Raw genomic sequence first — 22586 nt, 5'->3', positions numbered from 1 at the left:
ACTCGGTTGGCATGATCTCAAGACATTGTTGGAAGTTCCCAACAGAAATACTGAGCTACGCTGCCTCTACAGGGTGTTACAAAAAGGTACGGCCAAACTTTCAGGAAACATTCCTCACACACAAAGAAAGAAAATATGTTATGTGGACATGTGTCTGGAAACGCTTATTTTCCATGTTAGAGCTCATTTTATTACTTCTCTTCAAGCCACGTTAATCATGGAATGGAAACACACAGCAACAGAACGTACCAATGTGACTTCAAACACTTTGTTACAGGAAATGTTCAAAATGTCCTCCGTTAGCGAGGATACATGCATCCACCCTCCGTCGCATGGAATCCCTGATGCGCTGATGCAGCCCTGGAGAATGGCGTATTGTATCACAGCCGTCCACAATACGAGCACGAAGAGTCTCTACATTTGGTACCGGGGTTGCGTAGACAAGAGCTTTCAGATGCCCCAGAAATGAAAGTCAAGAGGGTTGAGGTCAGGAGAGCGTGGAGGCCATGGTATTGGTCCGCCTCTACCAATCCATCGGTCACCGAATCTGTTGTTGGGAAGCGTACGAACACTTCGACTGAAATGTGCAGGAGCTCCATCGTGCATGAACCACATGTTGAGTCGTACTTGTAAAGGCACATGTTCTAGCAGCACAGGTAGAGTATCCCGTAGGAAATCATGATAACGTGCTCCATTGAGTGTAGGTGGAAGAACATGGGGCCCAATCAAGACATCACCAACAATGCCTGCCCAAAGGTTCACAGAAAATTTGTATTGAGACGTGATTGCACAATTGCGTGCGGATTCTCGTCAGCCCACACATGTTGATTGTGAAAATTTACAATTTGATCGCTTTGGAATGAAGCCTCATCCGTAAAGAGAACGCACTGAAATCAGGATTGACACATTGTTGGATAACCATTCGCAGAAGTGTACCCGTGGAGGCCAATCAGCTGCTGATAGTGCCTGCACACGCTGTACATGGTACGGAAACAACTGGTTCTCCCGTAGCACTCTCCATACAGTGACGTGGTCAACGTTACCTTGTACAGCAGCAACTTGTCTGACGCTGACATTAGGGTTATCGTCAACTGCACGAAGAATTGCCTCGTCCATTGCAGGTGTCCTCGTCGTTCTAGGTCTTCCCCAGTCGCGAGTTATAGGCTGGAATGTTCGTGATCCCTAAGACGCAGATGAATTGCTTCGAGCGTCTTCCTGTCGGGACACCTTTGTTCTGGAAATCTGTCCCGATACAAACGTACCGCGCCACGGCTATTGCCCCGTGCTAATCCATACATCAAATGGGCATCTGCCAACTCCGCATTGTGGCCGAGCGGTTCTAGGCGCTTCAGTCTGGAACCGCGTGACCGCTACGGTCGCAGGTTCGAATCCTGCCTCGGGCATGGATGTGTGTGATGTCCTTAGGTTAGTTAGGTTTAAGTAGTTCTAAGTTCTAGGGGACTGATGACCTCAGAAGTTAAGTCCCATAGTGCTCCGAGCCATTTGAACCAACCAACTCCGCATTTGCAAACATTGCACTGACTGCAAAACCACGTTCGTGATGAACACTAACCTGTTGATGCTACGTACTGATGTGCTTGATGCTAGTACTGTAGAGCAATGAGTCGCATGGCAACACAAGCACCGAAGTCAACATTACCTTCCTTCAATTGGGCCAACTGGCGGTGAATCGAGGAAGTACAGTACATACTGACGAAACTAAAATGAGCTCTAACATGGAAATTAAGCGTTTCCGGACACATGTCCACATAACATCTTTTCTGTATATGTGTGTGAGGAATGTTTCCTGAAAGTTTGGCCGTACCTTTTTGTAACACCCTGTATAGACTTCCATAATTGCGAAAGTGTTGCCGGTGCAGGATTTTGTGCACGAAATGACGTCTAGATTATGTCCCATAAATGTTCAATGGGACTCATGTCGGACGATTCGGGCGGCAAAATCATTCGCTCGAATTATCCAGAATGTTCTTCAAACCAATCACAAACAATTGTGGCCCAGTGACCTGTCACATTGTCATCCATAAAAATTCCGTTGTTAGTTGGGAACGCGAAGTCCATGAAGGGCTGCAAATGGTCTCCAAGTAGTCGAACACAACCAGTCTTCTACGGTGCGACCGATATGGTCACGAGTTCAGGAAAGGCGCTGCAGGCAGTGTCGTGCTGCTGGGAAAGGCACTCACGTCGGTCTGCTGCCATTTTGTTAACGACAAAATTCGCCGCACTGTCCTAACGGGTACGTTCGTCGTACGTCCCACATAGATTTCTGCGATTATTTCACGCAGTATAGCTTGTCTGTTAGCACTGACAGCTCTTCCCAGAAGCCGCTGTTCTCGGTCGTTAAGTGAAGACCGTAAGACACTGCGTTGTCCCTGGTAAGAAGTAATGCCTTAAATTTGGCTGTCTCAGCGCTCTCCTGACACTGTGGATTTTTGAGTGTTGAATTCTGTGACGATATCGGAAATGGAACTTCCCATGCATTTAGCTCCTACTACCATTCCGCGTTCAAAGTCCGTTAGTTCCCGTCGTGCTGCCATAATGACGTCTGAAACCTTTCCACATGAATCTCTTGAGTATAAACCATAGCTCTACCAATGAACTGCACTTTTATACCTTGTGTATATGATACCACAACCATCTGTATATTTGCATATCGCTATCCCATGACTTTCGTCATTTCAATGTACATCTTGCAGCATGATGACATGTAATTTAAGTCAACGTCAGGGGTGCAGAGTTATATGTATCCCTTCATGGAAAATAGTTCAATCATTTCGTTTTGTTCACTTGTCACTATACACCCGCGAAAACAAAAAAAATGCTATACCTTAACCGTTTAAGTTACATATTCTGCGAGTGCGGGGAGTCTTACGTCGGACAAAAACTGCGCACTGTATAACAACACGAGAAGCAGCAGGAGAAGTTCTGTCAGCTCCGTTACCATGAAAAATCTGTTTCAGCTGGGCATGCTCTACAAAAGGATCACCGGTTCAACTATGAGGACGCCTCTGTCGTAGCTCTCACTAACGACTTCTAGGACAGTGTAATTAAAGAAGCCATTGAAATAAAAATCATTGAGAATATTCTTCATAAAGATGGCGGCTTACAGCTGAGTCTAGCATGGGATCTAGAGATCGCGAGGTTGAAGCGAGCGCACACAACAGGAAGATGATGTATGCTCATATATGGCAGTACTGCGGGTACTAGTGACGTCACAGACGGCGTTTATAGTATTTAAGGGTGAATGAGCAACGAATTAGCCATCTTGCTACTTGAAAATGACAAATGAGTACTTGGTCGAAGTGTCGTGTAAGCGGCAAGTTATACTAGAAGTGACTGTTTGATGAATATAAACAAAGAAAAAGAGCCATATAGTGAACAACCGCAGAAGCTGAACGATTATGAAATCTGTACCTGCCATTAGAGCATTAAGACCAATGGGAAACTAAATTCGATCACGATGCGAGGATGACATCAACCAATGAAAATCGAGTCAAATGTAAATAAACCAACGCTGTGGTACAGGAAGAATAATCGAGGAGATTAAATGGATGTACACTCATACGAAAAACTTAAGGACCAAAATAACTTTAGCATAATCTTTCACTGGCAAGTAACGTAGCTCGACGACACTTGGACCAAACAAAGGAAGAACTACTGCAGTATAGTACAGTACAGAAGGAAACTGGAAGAAATACTCGGAGAGATGAACAGGATATAATCACACTGAAGCCACCGCGATTTATGATGTGCCCTGGACATTACAAAAGTTGGGATATGGTTCTTCATAAAGTGTGTGATCACCACGGACGGTATTACATGCTCTGCAACGTGCTCCCATGCTGGCCACAAGTTTGATAAGTTCTTTTGGTAGGACGTTGCATTCCGCTACCAACACGATTGACTACTGACTGGTCGTCGGTGGATGCGGACGTTCTTCGATACGTCTTCCCAACGAATTCCATGAGACAGCGCGAGTTGTGATGTCCCTTGGACATTACAAGAGCTCCTCCAACTGTGCTGTTCGATGAGGTCGCACATTGTGAAGCATGAAAATGAAGTCAGGGCCTAAGGCGCCACTGAAAAGATGGACATGAGGAAGGAGTGCAGTATCAGAGTAACGTAATCGGTCAATGTACCGTGTTGAAAGATTTGGAGGTCAGAACGCCCATGAAACATTGTGCGCCACACCATAACATCTGGACCACCAAAACGATCATATTCGACAATATCCCTGGTTGCATTAAGTGTTCCCACTTGTCACTTCATGAATTTACGTCCAGAATCACTACTCATACTGAACCTGCTCTCATCCAAGAAGAGCACGCGATGCCACTCCTCACCACTGACCACAGTCGCTATGCACTTGGTACCATCTAAAATCATTGTGCTCTGTACACTCACAGGTCAAGTTTATTATGACACTGCACTCCTCTCACACGTGCATCTTTTCAGGGGTGCAGTTGGCCCTGACGTCATTTTTATGGCTGACAATGCGCAACCACATCGACCAGCGCAGGTGGAGGAGCTGTTGGAATGGGAGGATATTCGGCAAAAGAGCTGGCCTGCCCATCGAGCACTTGTGGCGTGCACTGGGAGACGTATAGCAGGACGTTCATATGCACCAACGACCATCGACCAGTTGTCAACCACGCTAGTGGAGAAGAACTCCTTGCCAACCTTGGTACTAACATGGGAGCACGTTGAAGAGCACGCATTGCCATCAGTGGCGATCACACACCCTATTAAGAACCGTGTCACGTCTTTTGTAATGTCCAGGCGATAGTCATAAACCGCGGTAGTATAGAGTCCATAAATAAAAGTCTGCAATATACGTCTCCAAAGATGTTACTAAATTGGGCTATAGACCCATAAAATTGAACCCAAATGCATCCATGGATATGACATGGGATTTTTCTATCAATGATCGTAGCACATGCTACAGAAAAATTTTATAAAACCTTTGAAAGACATCATGTTTACACCAGTGACTGTTAAACTATTTATTTCCACTATTGCAATTTCGGCCTTAGGCCATTATCAAGTGCAGACATTTTGGCTTTAAGTCATGTCAACTTTATCCACGCTGACACATTTATATGTCATTGTCATTTGCTGTTATATAATTCGTAACGCTGCTAAGCAGTGCGGGCACATATATTGTAAAGACCGTATACCGTAAAGTTGACATGGCTTAAAGCCAAAACATCTGCACTTGAGAATGGACTAAGGCCGAAATTGCAATAGTGGAAATAAATATTTTTTGGGTTTGAGGTACGCCAGTTATGCAAAACACACGAACATGTTTCGGCGCCACTGTGCCATCGTCAGTGGGTTTTCGTTTTTATTTATTCTGCAATGTGAACATTTTTGTTACATGATTATAAAATTATGTGCACTTTTAGTTCAATCAACAGATCGTTTCTTTTTGTAAATACCTTTACATTTGGTGAGCATTAATTTTCTGGACCACTTTTGTGTTAATTATTACAGGTGGCTTGTCATCTGCAACCAAACGATGTTGATGAGAAAGCTACCTGTAATAATTAACACAAAAGTGGTCCAGAAAATTCATGCTCACCAAATGTAAAGGTATTTACAAAAAGAAACGATCTGTTGTTAGAACTAAAAATGCACATAACTTTATAATCATGTAACAAAAATATTCACGTTGCAGAATAAATAAAAACGAAAACCCACTGATGATGCACAGTGGTACCGAAACATGTTTGAGTACTGAGAAAAACGGTGTTTTGTGTAACTGGTGGACCTCAAAAAAAAAAAATTTTAACTGCAAACACGGCCTACGAGGAGCTGCAAATCAAAAAGATGGATATGGAAATAAATAGTTTAACAGCCACTGGCGTAAACATGATGTCTTAAAAAAAATTACATGACTGTGAATCCCAGTTACGAAAAGTTAAATATAATATCTTTGTTGGATTCTCTTGTCATGTCTATTGTATTTGGTTTTTCGTTCTTATTAGTTTTTATTACCGTTATTATTAAGAGAGATATCTTTAGGCTGTTCATGAGACCCTACTCATTATTCTTTGAACAGTATTATTTTCTCATTTCAATTTTCAGATAATCTTCTTGATTACCTACCGCAAATATTATTTTTTGAATTGTACTGCTCCTGTTGTTTTACGGAATATCAATGTAGTCTTTTGGAAATGGTGATGTAGGCCTGTAAAGTCTATAAACAAACTGTCAAACATTTTTAAACTGTAAAAAATGTTTCTGGTGGATCCAAGACATGAAAACTGAAATAGTTACAGTAGAAGATGTAAAACGAAATAAAACTATGTTTAGAAGTTTTAGTTAAAATATCAGTCATTTCCAGGAGAAGGAAAAAGAGATAATATGCGGAAAGAACGAATGCGAGGAAGGAAGTGGAGGAAAAACAGTAAGGTGAGATTTGGGCTTTTTAGACGGTCCTCATGTGGATAAAATGATAAGAAACAGAAAACAGACATTTAAACAATAAAAACTGGATTCATGTATATTTCATTAACAGTACTTTATTATGGATGGACAGTTTGAATATTGTAAAGTTATAAGGTTAGCAAGAAAATTGGAGCAATATGTGTATTAGCTTGGAATGAAATGTGAATGGTGAATGCTGTAGGCAGCTACGGTTGCAGCCTCTTGAGAGATAACTCGGCGTAGCTGGCAGCGATCGTGTCGGCGATCCAGTCAGCGTAGTAGGGGACGCTAGTGTAGACCCCAGGGTAGCCGGGGATGCCACATATGTCGTGACCCCAGGACACCAGACCCGTCAGCAGACCGCCACAAGCCATCGGCCCTCCGCTGTCTCCCTGCAGCAGAGTACACCAGTTCACCACTTGGAACACAGTTTCTCTATTCCTCACTGATCATCTTAGCACTAGGAATTCACCTGTTCCATACCTAACAGTACATCCACATGTACATTCAGTTAATATTTGTTATTAATTTAGGCGCTTCAGTCTGGAACCGTGTGACCGCGACGGTCGCAGGTTCGAATCCTGCCTCGGGCATGGATGGTGTGTGACGTCCTTAGGTTAGTTAGGTTTAAGTAGTTCTAGGGGACTGATGACTTCAGGAGTTAAGTCCCATAGTGCTCAGAGCCATTTGCCATTTGAACCATTTGTTACTAATTTACGGTGACGAAAGTGGACAATATTATATCGTGAAGCACCACCCCAATATTTATCAAATTGCGAGCGGCGTTTAATGAGTAATGCCACACATTTTTTTCTCGGTCAGTTTCGCTTGAAAAAGAGCAGAAGTTACTGCGGGACATCGTGGAATATTCCCGCTTCAGCCCCTACAAATTCACGAACTTTCGATTGGTGGCGGTCTACTCGCAACCTTCAAAGATATTCATAGGCGCTTTCAGAATGACTACGGACACCTGGCAGTGAAGAAAAGCACGGTGAGTTGTTGGGAGAGGTCTGCCATCGTCTCAACGCGGTCACGCAAACCTGCCCAATGTTCTGCGTGCAGACCTGCCGCACACGGCAGTGACTTCTGCAATGTTGGAACTAGTGGACAGTCATTCGAGGCGATCCACGGGTCCCAATCAAACACCTTGCTGCTCAGCTGGACATCTCTGTTGGTAGTGCTGACACAGTCGTCCACCTGCCGGAGTACTCTTAATGTTTGTGCCCGCTGGGTTCCACAAAGCCTAACAGAAGACCATAAAGAGCAACGAAGGGCCTTCTGTACGGAAGTGCTTGCCTGTTGCGCGGCTGATCGTGACAATTTATTTTCGAACATCGCCTCAGATACATGTCTTCATCATTTCGAACCGGAAACAAAACGGCAATCCATGAAGTGGCACCACACCACCTCTCCTCCGAAGGAAAAGTTCAAATCCGCACCCTTAGTCGATATAGTCATAGCGACTTTGTTCTAGGCCTCTGAGAGGGTTATTCTGTTTGATGTCCTCCACTATGGTGCAATGATCAGATTTGAAGTGTGTTGTCTAATGACGTGATAAGAAAAGAAGCAGGGGTTAATATACATAAAATAGGGCATCGAATATTGAAATCAGAATTGAAAAGAGCTTTGGAAAACTTACGATCAAATAAGGCAGAAGGGACTGGTAACATTCCATCGGAATTTATAAAGCCATTGGGGGAAATGGCAGCAAAACGACTTTTTATGTTGGTGTGTAGAATGTATAAGTCTGGCAATATACCATAGACTTTCGGAAAAAAAACATTATCCACACATCTCTGAAGAGTTGCAAGAGCCGACAAGTGCGAGAATTACCGCACAATAAGCTTAACAGTTTATGCATCCAAGTTGCTGACAGGAATAACAGACAGAAGAATGGAAAAGAAAATTGAGGACGTGTTAGATGACGATCAGTTCGGTTTCAGGAAAGGTAAAGGCATCAGAGAGGCAATTCCGTCGTGCAAAATGGATCTCTGATGGTTCGCCAACACCGAAAAAGGTGCGAATATAACACATGAGTACAACATCTGAAAGAACGATTTTTATAACAGCTTAATGTGGTTGTACGAGCGTTTCGTGCGTCATGAGAGGGAGACGATTAAAGGCACCATATTAACTTTTCTCCACTTTTAATTAATCCTGTCTCGAAACTTTTTGGACTGACAGCCTACTTCTTACCATCGAATCCTTGAAATGCTCTGCGGATGGCAAGCCAGGGGAATGGGTGGGTCAGTCAAGGATCTGTACCTCCCTCGATGTTTTTGTAGCTAGATAATGTATTATCATCATAACAGGAGAAGATGTGAGTATTACAAGTTTCCTAAAGAGATTGAAACTATTTACTTCGGCTGAAATTGTATTATACGCATTTACGTAAATTAAATACAGTTCCCGACATTTTCCCGTTTTAAATGATATGTCACTGGCTACAGCCAGATGACATCGACTTCTTGCCACTACATTTCGTCTGACAACTATTCGGCCGTCTGCAAGTGAACGATTTGTAAAAAAAGAACCCCATTAAGATATTAACTGTTAACGTAATACCTAGAGCTGAAGTTGTGTTATGAAAATGTAGGACGCAGTTTGTTGATTTAGAAGAGATGCAGCTGTATTACGATGAATTAGAAAATATTTCCATCATATGTTCACCGTAAATATGGCAGAACTGTAATTTTAGTGTAAAAATGAAACATATACTGTTTACAAATGTAGAACAGACGCAGCTTTTGTACTGTGAGGAGAAAGTAAAAGTCTCCACAATCCATTGAGTGGAACAAAGCTGAATTTGTGTTGTGACAATGTAACATGCTGGTTGTACATTTGGCAGAAATGCAGTTGTATTGCAGCAACATTATCAGCTATATCTCTCAGTTTATATGCCTCTTGATTTTTCAAAGATCGGCCTATGCCTGCCAATATATGGAGAGAGAGAGAGAGAGAGAGGAGAGAGAGAGAGAGAGAGAGTGTGAGTGAAGGATCTTGAGAATAACCCCCCCCCCCCCCCCCTACCAACACACACACACACGCACGCACACACACACACACACACACACACACACACACACACACAGACGTAGACACACACGCGCGCCCGTGAACACTTTTCCTGTTCAAACCTGCAGGCCAAGTAGTTCTTCGAAAAGAAATCAATCTATACGAACACCTGCATTACGAAATTGTGTAGCAGGAGTTCTTTCCCTGGGTGGCAGTGTGTGACACGATGTTTAAGGACTCGGCTGTGCGTAAATACAAGTGAATGAACGGGAATTTTTTTTCTCTCTTCCAACTTACGTACGAAAAAATTCCTAGAAAATAATCGGTTCATAAGAATACGAGTAGGCAAAGAGAATATTTCATCTGATTCACGGCTGTGCACAGAGTTATTTACCGCGTAGGCCGCAAGTCAGTTGTCACTCGTAATCCTTAGACTTTATTTTGCCTAGCATTGTGGTTAGTCTGTTGTGTCTTTGGCTAGTGTGTAGTACCCATACGTCAGTTGAATACTGGCAGTTTGAGGTTATGTTGTTTGTTGCTGTTTGAGAAACAATGAATTGAAAGTTAACTACAGAACTGCGTGTATTTGTTTTGCAGACATTATGGAAACATGACTGTAATTACGGTGATGTTCGTGACTTATTTGTGGAACGTTTTGCAAACATCCAATTTCCATCTCGAAAAGGTAATCGAAAGTTAAATCTACTATTTGAAGAGACTGGAAGGGTAATGGAGCTACCCCATTTGGGAAGGCCAAAGTATGTTACTAAAGGAGAGAATGTTGACCTTGTTACGTAATGTTTTGTGCAATCACCGACTGAAATTCAAAGGAAAGTGTTCAAGGAATAAAGCATAGCAAGAACAAGCATACGAAGGCTCCAGAAAAGCTGAAATAAGGACTACTTTTTTACTTCATGGACTAAAAGATAACCCAAACTGGCATAAGGAATTCTGCGAGTTATACGCAGTCGGACAAACATCTGACCCCAAGTCTTACATAAGCAATCTTTGGAGCGATGAAGCGACTTTTAAGGTGAATGGCAGAGTGAACAGAAACAACTGTGGCTGAAAAACTGTGTCTCTCTTTATGTGCAGTATGTACGCTTTAGTGTTGCTCTTTACATACTATAATTTTATTTGTTTGGGGAGGCCAAAATGGCTATTGATTATGACTGAAACATCACATTTAATGGTGTGATATGTACAATACGTTTCTACTCAGGTCTGAAGATGGTCATTACTGCCCGAAATTAATAACGTGATTACAAATAAACATTGTATTCTAGACTGGAGTTACAATAAAAGAAAGAGTTAAAATCACCTTGTTTGAGCGTTTAAGCAGGGATTTTCCACAGTGCACTAATCGGGCCTTATTTTTATAACAATACTCTAAATTATCTAGATATGAATCAAGAAGTGTAGTTAAAATTGGAAAGTAACAAGTAATGTGGGCATATTGGTTAAACACTTTGAACATTGTGTAAGCATTGTATTCATTACTTTGAATCGTATCACGTAACACATATTAACCAACAAAAGCATTTTCATAGATATGATAAAGATCAAAAGTCAAAGAGTAAACAGATTTTTCAGAGAATAAACGTTTCTTTCCTAATTCACGTAATATTCTTCTAATCAATAAATATCCTGTATTACAAACTTTCTAAACCAGCCTATTTTCTTCCTCAGGTTTCAAGCTATCTCCGTGCAAAATTTAATAGAAATTGGTTGAATGGGCTAGTCGTGAAGATTTAATAGACAGTAACTTTCACATTTATAATATTAGTACGGATATTTTGAGGAGTGGATTAGCGGAGGAGGTATTATTGAATGGTCATCACGATCATTAGATATAACACCCATGGAATTTTCTATCTGAGGTATACTACAAATTGACATTTATTCCGTCAAATTTGGTGGTATTGAGCATTTGAAAGAACAGATTCAGTTAGAATTTGAGAACATACAGTCTTGGAAGATTCGTGACAAAATTTGTAAATGTTGTTGAAAAGATGCAATGATTGCTTAGAACAGCACGTAAACCAGCTTGAGCATCTTTTGGAGTTTCACTGAACTCTTCATGTAATTCTGTGTTTACAACAAATTTATGTTTTCATTTGTTTAGTATTACTGCATCGAACGCATTTTTCACAGCTGACTTATGGCCTACCCTGTATATTACACAGCTGTTAGAGTACCATGCGTGCTGTGTTGTCGCGCGCATCCCTGGGCGTCGCTGTACAAACAGGAACGAACACGAAGGGTATGTCACTTGCCTAAACCTGCATGCCAAACAATTATTTGGGAAGTAATCAATCCATACGTACACCATCAACACTGGATGGGAATAACGTCAAATTGTGGCATGTTTTTTGTGATTGTAGCTGTTCAGAATCAGTTTAAGAAGCTAATTCTATTATGTAAGTAGCCTACAATATATCGGAATACACGTCACCGAACAATCTATTGATACCGGTAAAATTTTCTTCAACAAGGTGTCGAAACTAAGACCATGATGAAGTATAAATGAACGAATATTGAACACATTTCTTTTTTATACTGTGTTATGATAATCCTGTTTCACCGTGGACAGAACGTATGTAACAAACATCTCGCTATCAAAGTCATTCTGGCTCTACCACCGTACATAGGAATAGCAATACAGGAAGCGTCTTTGTTTCATTTTCTCTTAATGGATCTGATATCAGATATATTAAACGGAATGGTAACGACCGACGTAACGATGAGTTAGGTAAAATTCACGTACATTTTACAGGAACTTGGCAAAATGATTTAGTTGTTACTGTTTAAGTGATTGGTATAAACTGTGGAGTAGGTCAACATGAAAATGTGATTACAATTAAAACAGAATAAGAACACTACGCAAGCTAAAAGTACAGTCCGTGCACACGTTTTTGGGTCTTTTGTGTCACTAGTACTCAATTGGTAAAATAAAGACGACTTGGAGCAAACTAACACATCTGTGTCAGCAGCTGCAAACCTTTGCAATCGGGTAACGCTTTCGGAAATGACCAGTCACGGCGACAGTGTAAAACATTCCTACTTTTAAATTCGGACTTTTGTGGAAACGGATATTTCTATTGTAACAATATCTTCCATTAAGCATGTCATTTACTTATGAAGCAAATTCTGTTTCGTTCATACGAAAGATGTAACCCTTACTTTCCTATACATGCCACATGTTTTGTTGATAACGCTACACACCGATGAGCCAAAACATTGTGACCACTTGTTTAATAGCGTGTTGTTCCACTTTTCAAACAGTACAAGAGTACAACAGAGACTCTGCTTGGCATGAATTCCAGAAGTATAGGGCACCAGATGTCTACCCACAGGTCAAGCAATTCCTGTAAATTACGGGATGTTGGTTTACGGGCATGCAGCCGGCGCCCAATATGTGTCCGAAACATCAATGTGAGTTCACTATAATGCCCCTCAAATCGCTGTAGCACGATTCTGAATTTGCAACACAGATAGTTATCCTTGAAGGATGATGTCATCGCCGTAAGGGTAGACTTCAGGCATGAAGCGATACAGGTGATCAGCAATAATGTTCAAGTAGTTCATTGCTGTCATGATGCTTCGAATACCACCACAGATCCCATGGAAGCCCAATTCATGTACCCCACAGCATAATTCTGCCCTCACCGGCCTGCATCTGTGGCGCGGTGCATGTTTCTTGCAGCCATTCGTCAGGGTGACGGCGTGTAAGGGACTCAGCCATCGCTATTTCACCATCCTTCAACTACTTTCCACGGGTGCTCACAACAGTAGTACGCCAACAGGCGACCAGCTTCGCAGTTTCAGAGATTCTCGTTTCAGCCGTAGTGCCACAACAGCGTCCCCTTTGTCAGACTGCTTATATCACTGGATCTCCGCATCTGAGGCCCGCGTCTTCGTTATAGTGGTTGCACGTTCGTCTCTCTTCCGCTAACATTCTTTCCTTACTGCGTCACCTGCCCGCAACACCCTATTCAGCCTTGTGGTGGGCAGTGCTCATTATGTTTTGGCTCAGCGCTGTATGATTAGCAAGGCAAAGTTGTCACAGCTCCCTGCGAAACACTAAAATTGATCATTAAAATGTACTTACACTGTGGGTCGATTCAGTATGTGTGCAGTGTGGGTGAACGTATCCTACACACCTATGAGTTTGCAATCTATAGGGAACGTTATTCAAGCATGGTATGTTGTGTGCTGTATTTAGCAGCAGAAGTGTTACGACATTTTGGAAAAAACGACGTTTTGTCTACGGAGTGCGTGATTGATTATATTGTAAAATTTTTTTTTGTTTATTTATAGACGCAATCACATGTTTATGATACAGTCATAACCGGTTTCGGCCATACAGTGACCATCTTCAGATTCTAAAATAATGGAAAAGAAAATTTATATTAAAACCAGGCTTATTAGTAATCTAACTGAATTTATGCGAAATACATATAATTCATACCTAAAGGCGGCATACACTCAAGACAGGTTCATGTGTTGTCAAACACCGGTCTTTGCGCTAGATGCGAGCGTCCTCTAAAAGATGGTCTTAATTTTTCAAAAGCCTAAAATATACAAATTTACCATTACTATTTAGGCCAAATGTACATAAAATTTAAGATTACAGAACAGATCGTTAAATCAGTAAAATAACATTTCAGAACAAGGAGAAAACATTGCTATAGATAAAAAAGTAGTAGCACTTGTAGAGTGTATTTCTGACGCCCGAGGGCGCTGTATTTCCGGCTACTGCCTGTTTATGGCGTTGTCCCTTAGTACGGCAGGGACGACACGGGCAGGACGACGAGTGTAGTGCTCTGCTGCAGGTGGATGGCACGCTCCTCCGCCTTAGAGGTTGTTGCATCTGCTGCGGCCCTCAATAGACAGTGCAATACTCGACCGCCGGAAGGCTCCATCCTCAGCTGAAGCACGCACGTAGTAAAAACGATTCGCTCAGATGAACAGATCGTCGTAAATGTTAAAGTATGCGTCTGTTGCAAATTCATTCTGTTCATTGAGGAGTTTGTCAGGGTCTCTGCGTCTCGTAACATAAACCTCCAGTTGTTCTAAACTGTCTGATCGTTTACTTTTTGTAACTTCATGTAGAATTTGAAGCTGTTCGTCGATGTTACCAATACTACGACCCTCCTCTTGCATATGTAAAGCTAGCGCTGTCTTATTACTGGGATACGTGTGCTCTTTAATAAGTGTCATAAAGATGTGATTGCGTCTATAAATAAACATAAACATTTTTACAGTGTTACAACATGTTTCTCAAATTATTCAGTGGTCCTGTCTAGTCTATACAGCTTGAGAATCTAGATTATGTCCTTTCTTTATAATGACGAGCCTTAATCATTTATGATTCCGAACCAGAACTCTTGGTTGTCTCATTCATCAGCGTCCATCATCCATCCGTACCTAAATCTGAGTCATAGTGCGTGCGCTTATATCCGAGAAACCGTACGCTATTGACACAGTCCGATAAGCTTGTAGCATATTCTGTCCGGCTACTCACGTTGCAGGAGTCCTTCCCTCCTTCCTCCAGTCCAGCGCAGATGTTGTCCTCTCGTACTTCGTTGTCTGGGTTATCGTAATCGACGTACATTTCAGCGCACTCCTTCGTCAGAATGAGCGGCAGATCTACGGCTTGTAGGATTGCGGGCAACACATAATACTCGTCCTGGAACACACAAAGAGCGATGAAGGATAAGTCGCCGTGAGTAGTGCGTCAGGAAAACAAATACGAGGGTTGGAACTTAGATAATAGCTACTATTTATTCACAACCGATACAAAAGAGTTACATGTTTGCACCTGTTACTGTCCTTCAAAGTAGTCGCCAGCGTTGTGTAGAACCCGTTGCCAGCGATGTGGAAGGCGTAGTATACCGTTAGCAGAGCCTGTTCTGTTGATGGTGCGAATGGAGCGGTGTACTGCCTGTCGAATCTCTGGAACAGTTCCGAAGCGAACGCCACGAAGTGGTTCCTTCATCTTTGGAATCAAATCAAAGTCACAAGGACTTATGTCCGGGGAGTATGATGGATGGTACAGTACTTCCCAGTCCCATCGACCGAACAGAGCAGCCACAGCTTGGGCTGTATGCTCCCGCGCATTGTCGTGTAAAATGATGGGTGTGTTGCGCAGAAAGTGTCGCCGCTTGTTTCGCAAAGCCGATCGCAGGTGATGCTCCAAAAACGAACAGTAATACTGCGCATTGACGGTCTGCCGTGGAGGAACGTAATGCGTTAGGATAACACCATCACAGTCTACACGAGGATTACCGGCATCATAACTTTCACCATACTGGCGCTCTGACGCATTTTCGACATTCGCGGTAGCCCATAACGACGCCTTTCATTGGATTGGAGTTTCAGTTTTGGCTTCGTGGCATTCGCTTCAGGATTGTTCCAGAGATTCGACAGGCAGTAGATTGCTACATTCGCACCATCAACAGAACAGGCTCTGCTAACGCTATACTACATCTTCCACGTCGCTGGCAACGGACTCCACACCACGCTGGTGACTACATTGAAGGACAGGAACAGGTGCAAATATGTAACTCTTTTGTATCGGTTGTGAATAACTACTTGCCTCTATTTAAGTTCCAAACCTCGTATATTGGTGAGTGACTGCGTTGACGACGGCTGTCGTGCTGGAGAGATAACACCTTCATTGCCTTGATAAAAAGAATATTCTACAGGAGCAATAATTACAGTTCCAGTTTCAAACGGTTGTTGAAAGAGAACCATTGTTCAGAATGGCGTAAAATTTGAACAGTATATTATTTACGCAGAGAGGAACGTCACGGGAAAAAGCGGCGGTTCCACAGTTTGCGTCCGAGATGCCGAACATGACGTCCACGAAGAATCGCTCGGTGCTGGTGAAGCTCTTTTACAAGAATGACGACTCTGTCAGTGGCTCTGCAGTAGTTTCGGACGCTCAAGGGTAGGGTAGGTGGTGCGATGTCTGCTAAAGATCAGAAGAAAGTGATAATAGAATTCAAAAAGATAGGTTCTTTTGAAGTGCATTTCGGCAGAGGGAGGTCAGCACGTGATCCGACGTCTGTCGAAGATGTGGCCACAGCACTTTCAGGAGGGATCGGGTGGTGGTGTTCAAACATGCAGTGCGCGGAGAATCGCCCGAACGTTTCACACGACTTGTGGCACAGTGCAAAAATCCTACGAAGCATACTAAATTGTTATCTACACAAAATCGCCTATGTTCAGTAGTTACTTCGTGCTAATCTTCCAGAAAGGCGAATGTTCGCTCTGCAATTTCTTGCTTGCTTATAAGAGGACAGTGAATGGCCACGGGACATTCTGTGGACCGACGAAGCCCTTTGCATTTCCAAGGACATGTCAGTACGGAGAATTCCAGAATATGGCCAACGGAAAATCGGAACTCGTATCAACCGGCACCACTTCATTCTTCAAAGGTGACGGTGTGGTGCGGGTTGAGCGTATCGTTCATCGTAGAAAAGTATTTTTTCGAGGAAGTGAGTCCTGTGATCCGGTTACCTGCACCGTCACCGGTAAACGCTACGAGAGCCCTTTGCGCACCGTCATTCCAACCCTTCAGGAGCGTGGATGTGTGGATAGGATCATTTTTATGCAAGATGGCGCTCCTCTGCACACTGCTTAGCCGGAGAAACGGCTTCTGTAGAGCTATTTCGGAAATGCTAGAATTATTAGTCACTCAGTCACCTTTTCCCTACAACATGGCCACCCAGCTCACCTGATACTAATCCGTGTGACTTAGGGCTGTGCAGTTATCTGAAAGATGTATTCAATGGTACAATTACGAACATAGCCGATCTGCAGGAGTGCATTGCGTAACGCATCCTCAACATGACCCCCGAGACACTCCGATCTGTTGTGGAACATACTGTTTTTCTATTCCATCTTCTGGCACAAAACTGCGGACAGTGTATAGAACTGGTCTTGCGTCAGACTCAAGACAATTAGAAACCGATATCATTTTGCTTTTTATGTGATTTTTGCCTCCAGGACAACTAAAAACTAATTTCTACCATCCGATGTGGTACGAGCTTGCCGTCGTGAATGGGGTTAGCTAACTAAGCAGAGGCACAACTGTTCACTGCCGAACTTGTGCAGTTGTGGACATTGAACAGTACGTTTGGTTTAATGTGCAATTGAAACCATAGCTGTCGTATTGCGATTCATATGTCATTTGTAGACGATCCCATTTACGTATCTAAGACGCTTAAAACGCTGTGTGTTAGTAAGATTTTCCTTAAATGTTTTTTTTCAATGACGCTTCCCCCTCCGTCAATAATGTGTTGCTCAAATTTGACGTCATTCTGAGCAATGATTCTCGTTTTGAAACTGTAACTTTACTTATGTACACCCTGTACATATACTACATACTGTGCAAACTACTTTGAACTTGTAAATTCCCTCTCATTTCTAGAAATATTAAATTTCATTGAATTAGAAGAAATTACATCTTTCGAAGGAAGAGAATGACACATTGTGCCTGCTGCCTTCAGGATGCCTGTAATTGTCTGCCGCACAAGACTGATAACAAGCGATGACAAGATGATGATGATGTTTGGTTTCTGGCGCGCTCAACTGCGCGATCATCAGGGCCCGTACAAAGTCCCAATTTTTACACAGTCCAATTTTTTCACAATCCAAACTATCCACTGTCACAAATGATGATGATGATGATGAAATGATGAGGACAACTCAAACATCCAGTCCCCAGGCAGAGAAAATCACAAACCAGCCGGGAATCGAACCCAGGATCCCATGTCCAGAGGCAGCAACACTAGTCACTAGACCACGAGCTGTGGACTAGGTTTGACAAGAAACCTCTCCAATATGTAGATATAATTTGTAAGTACTCAAACAACGGAACAATCATCCATATCAATTTGCAATACCTGATCAAAAATATCTGGGCACCTACTTGTGGGCATTAATGTGGAGTGTATCCACCCTTCACCGTTATGACTGTGTGAACTCTGCTGGAGACACTTTCAATGAGGTTTCTGAATGTGTGTGGGGAATGGCAGCCCATTCTTCATCAAGAACCGAATCCAGCTTCTGTAGTGATATTGGACGCTTGGATCTGGAGTGAATTCGACGTGCTACCTCATTCCCAAGATGTTGCATTGGTTCCAGGTCGGGACTCCGGACAGGCCACTTCTTTTCAGGAATGTTCACAAACCATTGCCTCACAGATAAAAACAGCCATCGTCTCCAAACTTTTTTCTCTACTGTACGCATTACACAATGCTATACAATCTGTTCATATCTAACCTTTAAGTGCAATTTTGGGACCTCCCCTTAACCACGGAAAACTCCTCCATATCTAACACCACCAGATCTGTGCTTCAGGATGGCACTACGTTGGTGAGCTATGGGGTAAAATACCTTTCGGATGTCAAGAAAGACTACACGTAGTTGACTGCCTCGATCGATGACTTTCATGACGCCAGTTGATAAGAGACCGAATTGGGTTTCGCATGACGGTTCTTTCAGGAATTCCTACTGGTTGGTATTGAGTAGGTTTTTTTGTTCAGAATACCACATTATGTTTCACCCCAGAACAGATACACGCCAATGAATTTGTATGGCAGTTTTCTGGATCACTTTTGCTACCTCTCTTACAGAAGAATGTTCTGTAAAATTAGAAGCTGTGATCTAGTGAGACCTGTAATTGAGTGGCGTAATAAGAATCCAACGCACGCTGGATAAGAAACGAAATATCTATACATCCGATAACAGACAGATCTTTGCGGATGCAGACTTTGGACACATTCACGTTCGAAGTGGTGCACACAATGGATTTGTCACAGATCACATTGAGACGTGTTGAACACCGGGAGTGTTTAACACGATGGTTTCTTCTCTGAACCGCGCCGCTGTTCCTACTGGGCAGATATTCTCGTATAATGAGTGCATGGGAAGAATTTTGTATAGATTCGCTAGATGAGGTACTTATATGACCTCATTTACATGAAACATATGTCTTACATTTTACTTTGGATGTACCCTGAGGTGACAAAAGTCATGGGATTCCTCCTAATATCGTGTCGGATCTCCTTTTGCCCAACATGGCGCAGCAGCTCGAATGGCAGGGACACCACAAGTGCCGGCCGCGGTGGTCTCGCGGTTCTAGGCGCGCAGTCCGGAACCGTGCGACTGCTACGGTCGCAGGTTCGAATCCTGCCTCGGGCATGGATGTGTGTGATGTCCTTAGGTTAGTTAGGTTTAAGTAGTTCTAAGTTCTAGGGGACTGATGACCACAGCAGTTGAGTCCCATAGTGCTCAGAGCCATTTGAACACCACAAATAGTTGGAAATCCCTTGCAGAAATACTGACCCATGTTGCCTGTATAGCTGTCCATAATTGCGAAAGTGTTGTCGGTGCAGGAGTTTGTGCACAAACTGACCGCTCGGTTATGTCCCATATCGGACGATCTGGGTGGCCAAGTCATTCTCTCGAATTGTCCAGAATGTTATTCGAATTAATCGCGAAAAATTGTGGCTGCATGACGTGGCACATTATCATAAATAAAAATTCCATTTTTGTTTGATAACATGAAATCCACGAATGGCTGCAAAAGGTCTCCAGGTAGCCTAACATAACCATATGTAGTTCATGATCAGTTCAGTTGGACTCGAGAACCCAGTCAACTCCATGTCAACATAGATCACACCATTACGGAGGCATCAGCAGCTTTCACAGTGCCTTGGTGACAACTTGGATCCATGACGTCATAGGGTCTGCGCTCTTCCAACTGAAATCGGGTCACATCTGATCAGCCCAAAATTTTACGGTGGTCTAAGTTCCAACTGATATGGTCACAAGCCCAGGAGAGGCGCTTTAGCCGATGTCATGCTGTAACAAAGGCACTCGTGTCGGTAGTCTGCTGCCATAGCCCATTAACGCCAAATTTCGCCGCATGTCGTAACGGATACATTCGTCGTACGTCCTACATTGATTTCTGTGGTTATTTCGCACATTGTTGCCTGTCTGTTAGCACTGACTACTCTACACAAAAGCGCTGCTATCGGTCGGTAAGTGAAGGTCCTCTGACACTGCGGCGCCCGAAATTTGGTATTCTCGGCACACTCTTGATGCTGTAGATCTCGGAGTATTGAATTTCCTAACGATTTCCGAGATGGAGTGTCACCTTCGGTCACCTTCTCACACGAATCATCTGAATACAGATGACCACTGTGCCAATGCACTGCCCTTTTATACGTCGTATACGCAATCTACCGCCATTTCTATCCCATGACTTTTGTCACATCAGTGAGTAATTTCTATTACGTATCAACTGATTACAACAGATGAGAGTACATTTTTCATTCATAGTAAGTAGTATAGCTTCACACAGCTGTACTCACCTGTTCGACGTACCCCCACCCGGTGATAGTGCAGATGCTGCCCACAGGAGGCGTGTCATTCTGCAAGGCGATTGGCGCCACATACGTCCCGTCCAGGCTGAAGCTCCCCGCCACCTGTTCAACACATCACGATTCTTCTTTTATTAACGAAAAACGTGCATGACGTACGAATGGATGGTTTCACGGCGATATATAAGAACTAAATCTTCTCGGGCTTCCAGTCGAGTCAAGTAGTTAAATGTTGTCCTAGAGCCATTCACCGAATGAATTTTTATCCAATGAAATTTTATACACCTCTAGAGCTAATTATTTTCTCTACATTTTAAAACATATTTATGATAAACCGTTAATCACGAACGTTTAATAAAACTGGTGCTCGTAGTTATTGTCTTTGGGTGTGTTGTGTGTGAGCTTTAAACGCCTATTAGCGCAGTAAGACTCATCGCTTCCCCAACGTCCCTCCCGTTTTCCTCTTACTCTTTGCTCTAAAAACAGACGCATCGCATCGCTCATGAGTCGCGGTACAACTGTCAATTCCCGTCACGTGGGTTGAATTATACCATTTTTGTCTCCTGCTACTGAAAGTGATAACATCTATTTGATCAAATTTCGCATTAAGGTATTTGGTATAGGAGTACTTCGTTTTGCCACGACTTCGTTCATCTGGAAAAAAAAGAAATATTTGAACAACTAATAATCCAGTTTGAGAAATGCAGATTTATTTTATAAAGAAATATACTTTAGTCGGAATGTATTGTTCCATTTCAGATTAAACAACAAGCTGTGCTATAAACAAAGATCTGGAGGTTTAAAAAGAAAGCTGCAAAAAGACAAACTTTTTGAAATGTTATGAAACAATAGTTACAGGGCGCTCAGCCTCACGATATGTCAGAATCTACAACAGCCCCAGACAGCCGGCCTTCCTACTCTGTTGCTCAGCCAGTTCCAAACCAAAATGATATAAAACGAATAACAAAAGAAAAAGCTAATAGAAACAGAGGAAACAAAAAAAACGACTTTAATTCTCTTACTGTACGTCAAGAAAGTAATGAAAAACGTTCTAATCTAGCTTTTAGTATGGTTCCTGATTGTATTTTGGACGATCCTGGTACTTGGCTTCCAGTGATCAGTGATAAACTGCAACAGGAAAAGCACCATCTTACGCTAGTTTCTCAGCTTTTCAGAATAGATAAAAGCCTTTTTTCAATCGACCTTTCAGAATACGTTTCAGTGAGCCTACGTTGTGCATGAGAACAGCCAATACCAGAACGAGTAAACAATTTCGACGTAAATGGTTAATGTGGAGCAAGTCGTAAAACAGTATTCATGGCTTACCTTGCAGCATTTTAAAATGAAACCAGAGTTAACTTGCAGAAGAAGGGTTTACTCTACAAAAAGTACACTACAGAATACTTTATAGTTTGTTACCGATGCTTGAAAAAAGCTCTGAGCATCGAAAACACTATTTAGAATGGAAAACTCTTCAGACGTCATTGAAGGGACATGGTATCTGGACACAACTTTCTTCTTAAGCAGTTGATGTTTAGCTTTCCAAGAGGAAAATGCTGAGATTGGTGATCTTCACAACGGAAATTTTTAGGGAATTTTGGAACTGATTGGAAAATATGCCGAAGTATCTCAGAACATCTAGCCAAAGTGAAAGACAACCAACTGATGAACAAATGGATAATACGTCAAGCTCACTACCTATCATGGTACTCATTATGTCTACAG

The 22586-nt window shown here is 42.5% G+C and overlaps 1 protein-coding gene across 1 annotated transcript in view; it reads right to left on the bottom strand.

The window, feature by feature from the left end:
* Positions 1–6653: 6653 nt before the first annotated feature.
* Positions 6654–22586, bottom strand: part of LOC124775925 (trypsin-1-like) — a 50875-nt gene continuing 34942 nt past the window's right edge. The window contains exons 5-7 of the mRNA XM_047250770.1: positions 20853–20966; positions 14990–15154; positions 6654–6839 (exon numbers count right to left, since the gene is read on the bottom strand). Of these exons, the coding sequence (XP_047106726.1) occupies positions 6654–6839; positions 14990–15154; positions 20853–20966 (465 nt within the window). The remainder of the gene's footprint in view (positions 6840–14989; positions 15155–20852; positions 20967–22586) is intronic.

The sequence above is a fragment of the Schistocerca piceifrons genome, chromosome 2 (assembly GCF_021461385.2).
Source record: "Schistocerca piceifrons isolate TAMUIC-IGC-003096 chromosome 2, iqSchPice1.1, whole genome shotgun sequence".
Classification (NCBI taxonomy): Eukaryota; Metazoa; Arthropoda; class Insecta; order Orthoptera; family Acrididae; genus Schistocerca; species Schistocerca piceifrons.
The sequence above is the reverse complement of the archived record's forward strand: the minus strand, read 5'-3'. Positions and strand labels throughout refer to the sequence as shown.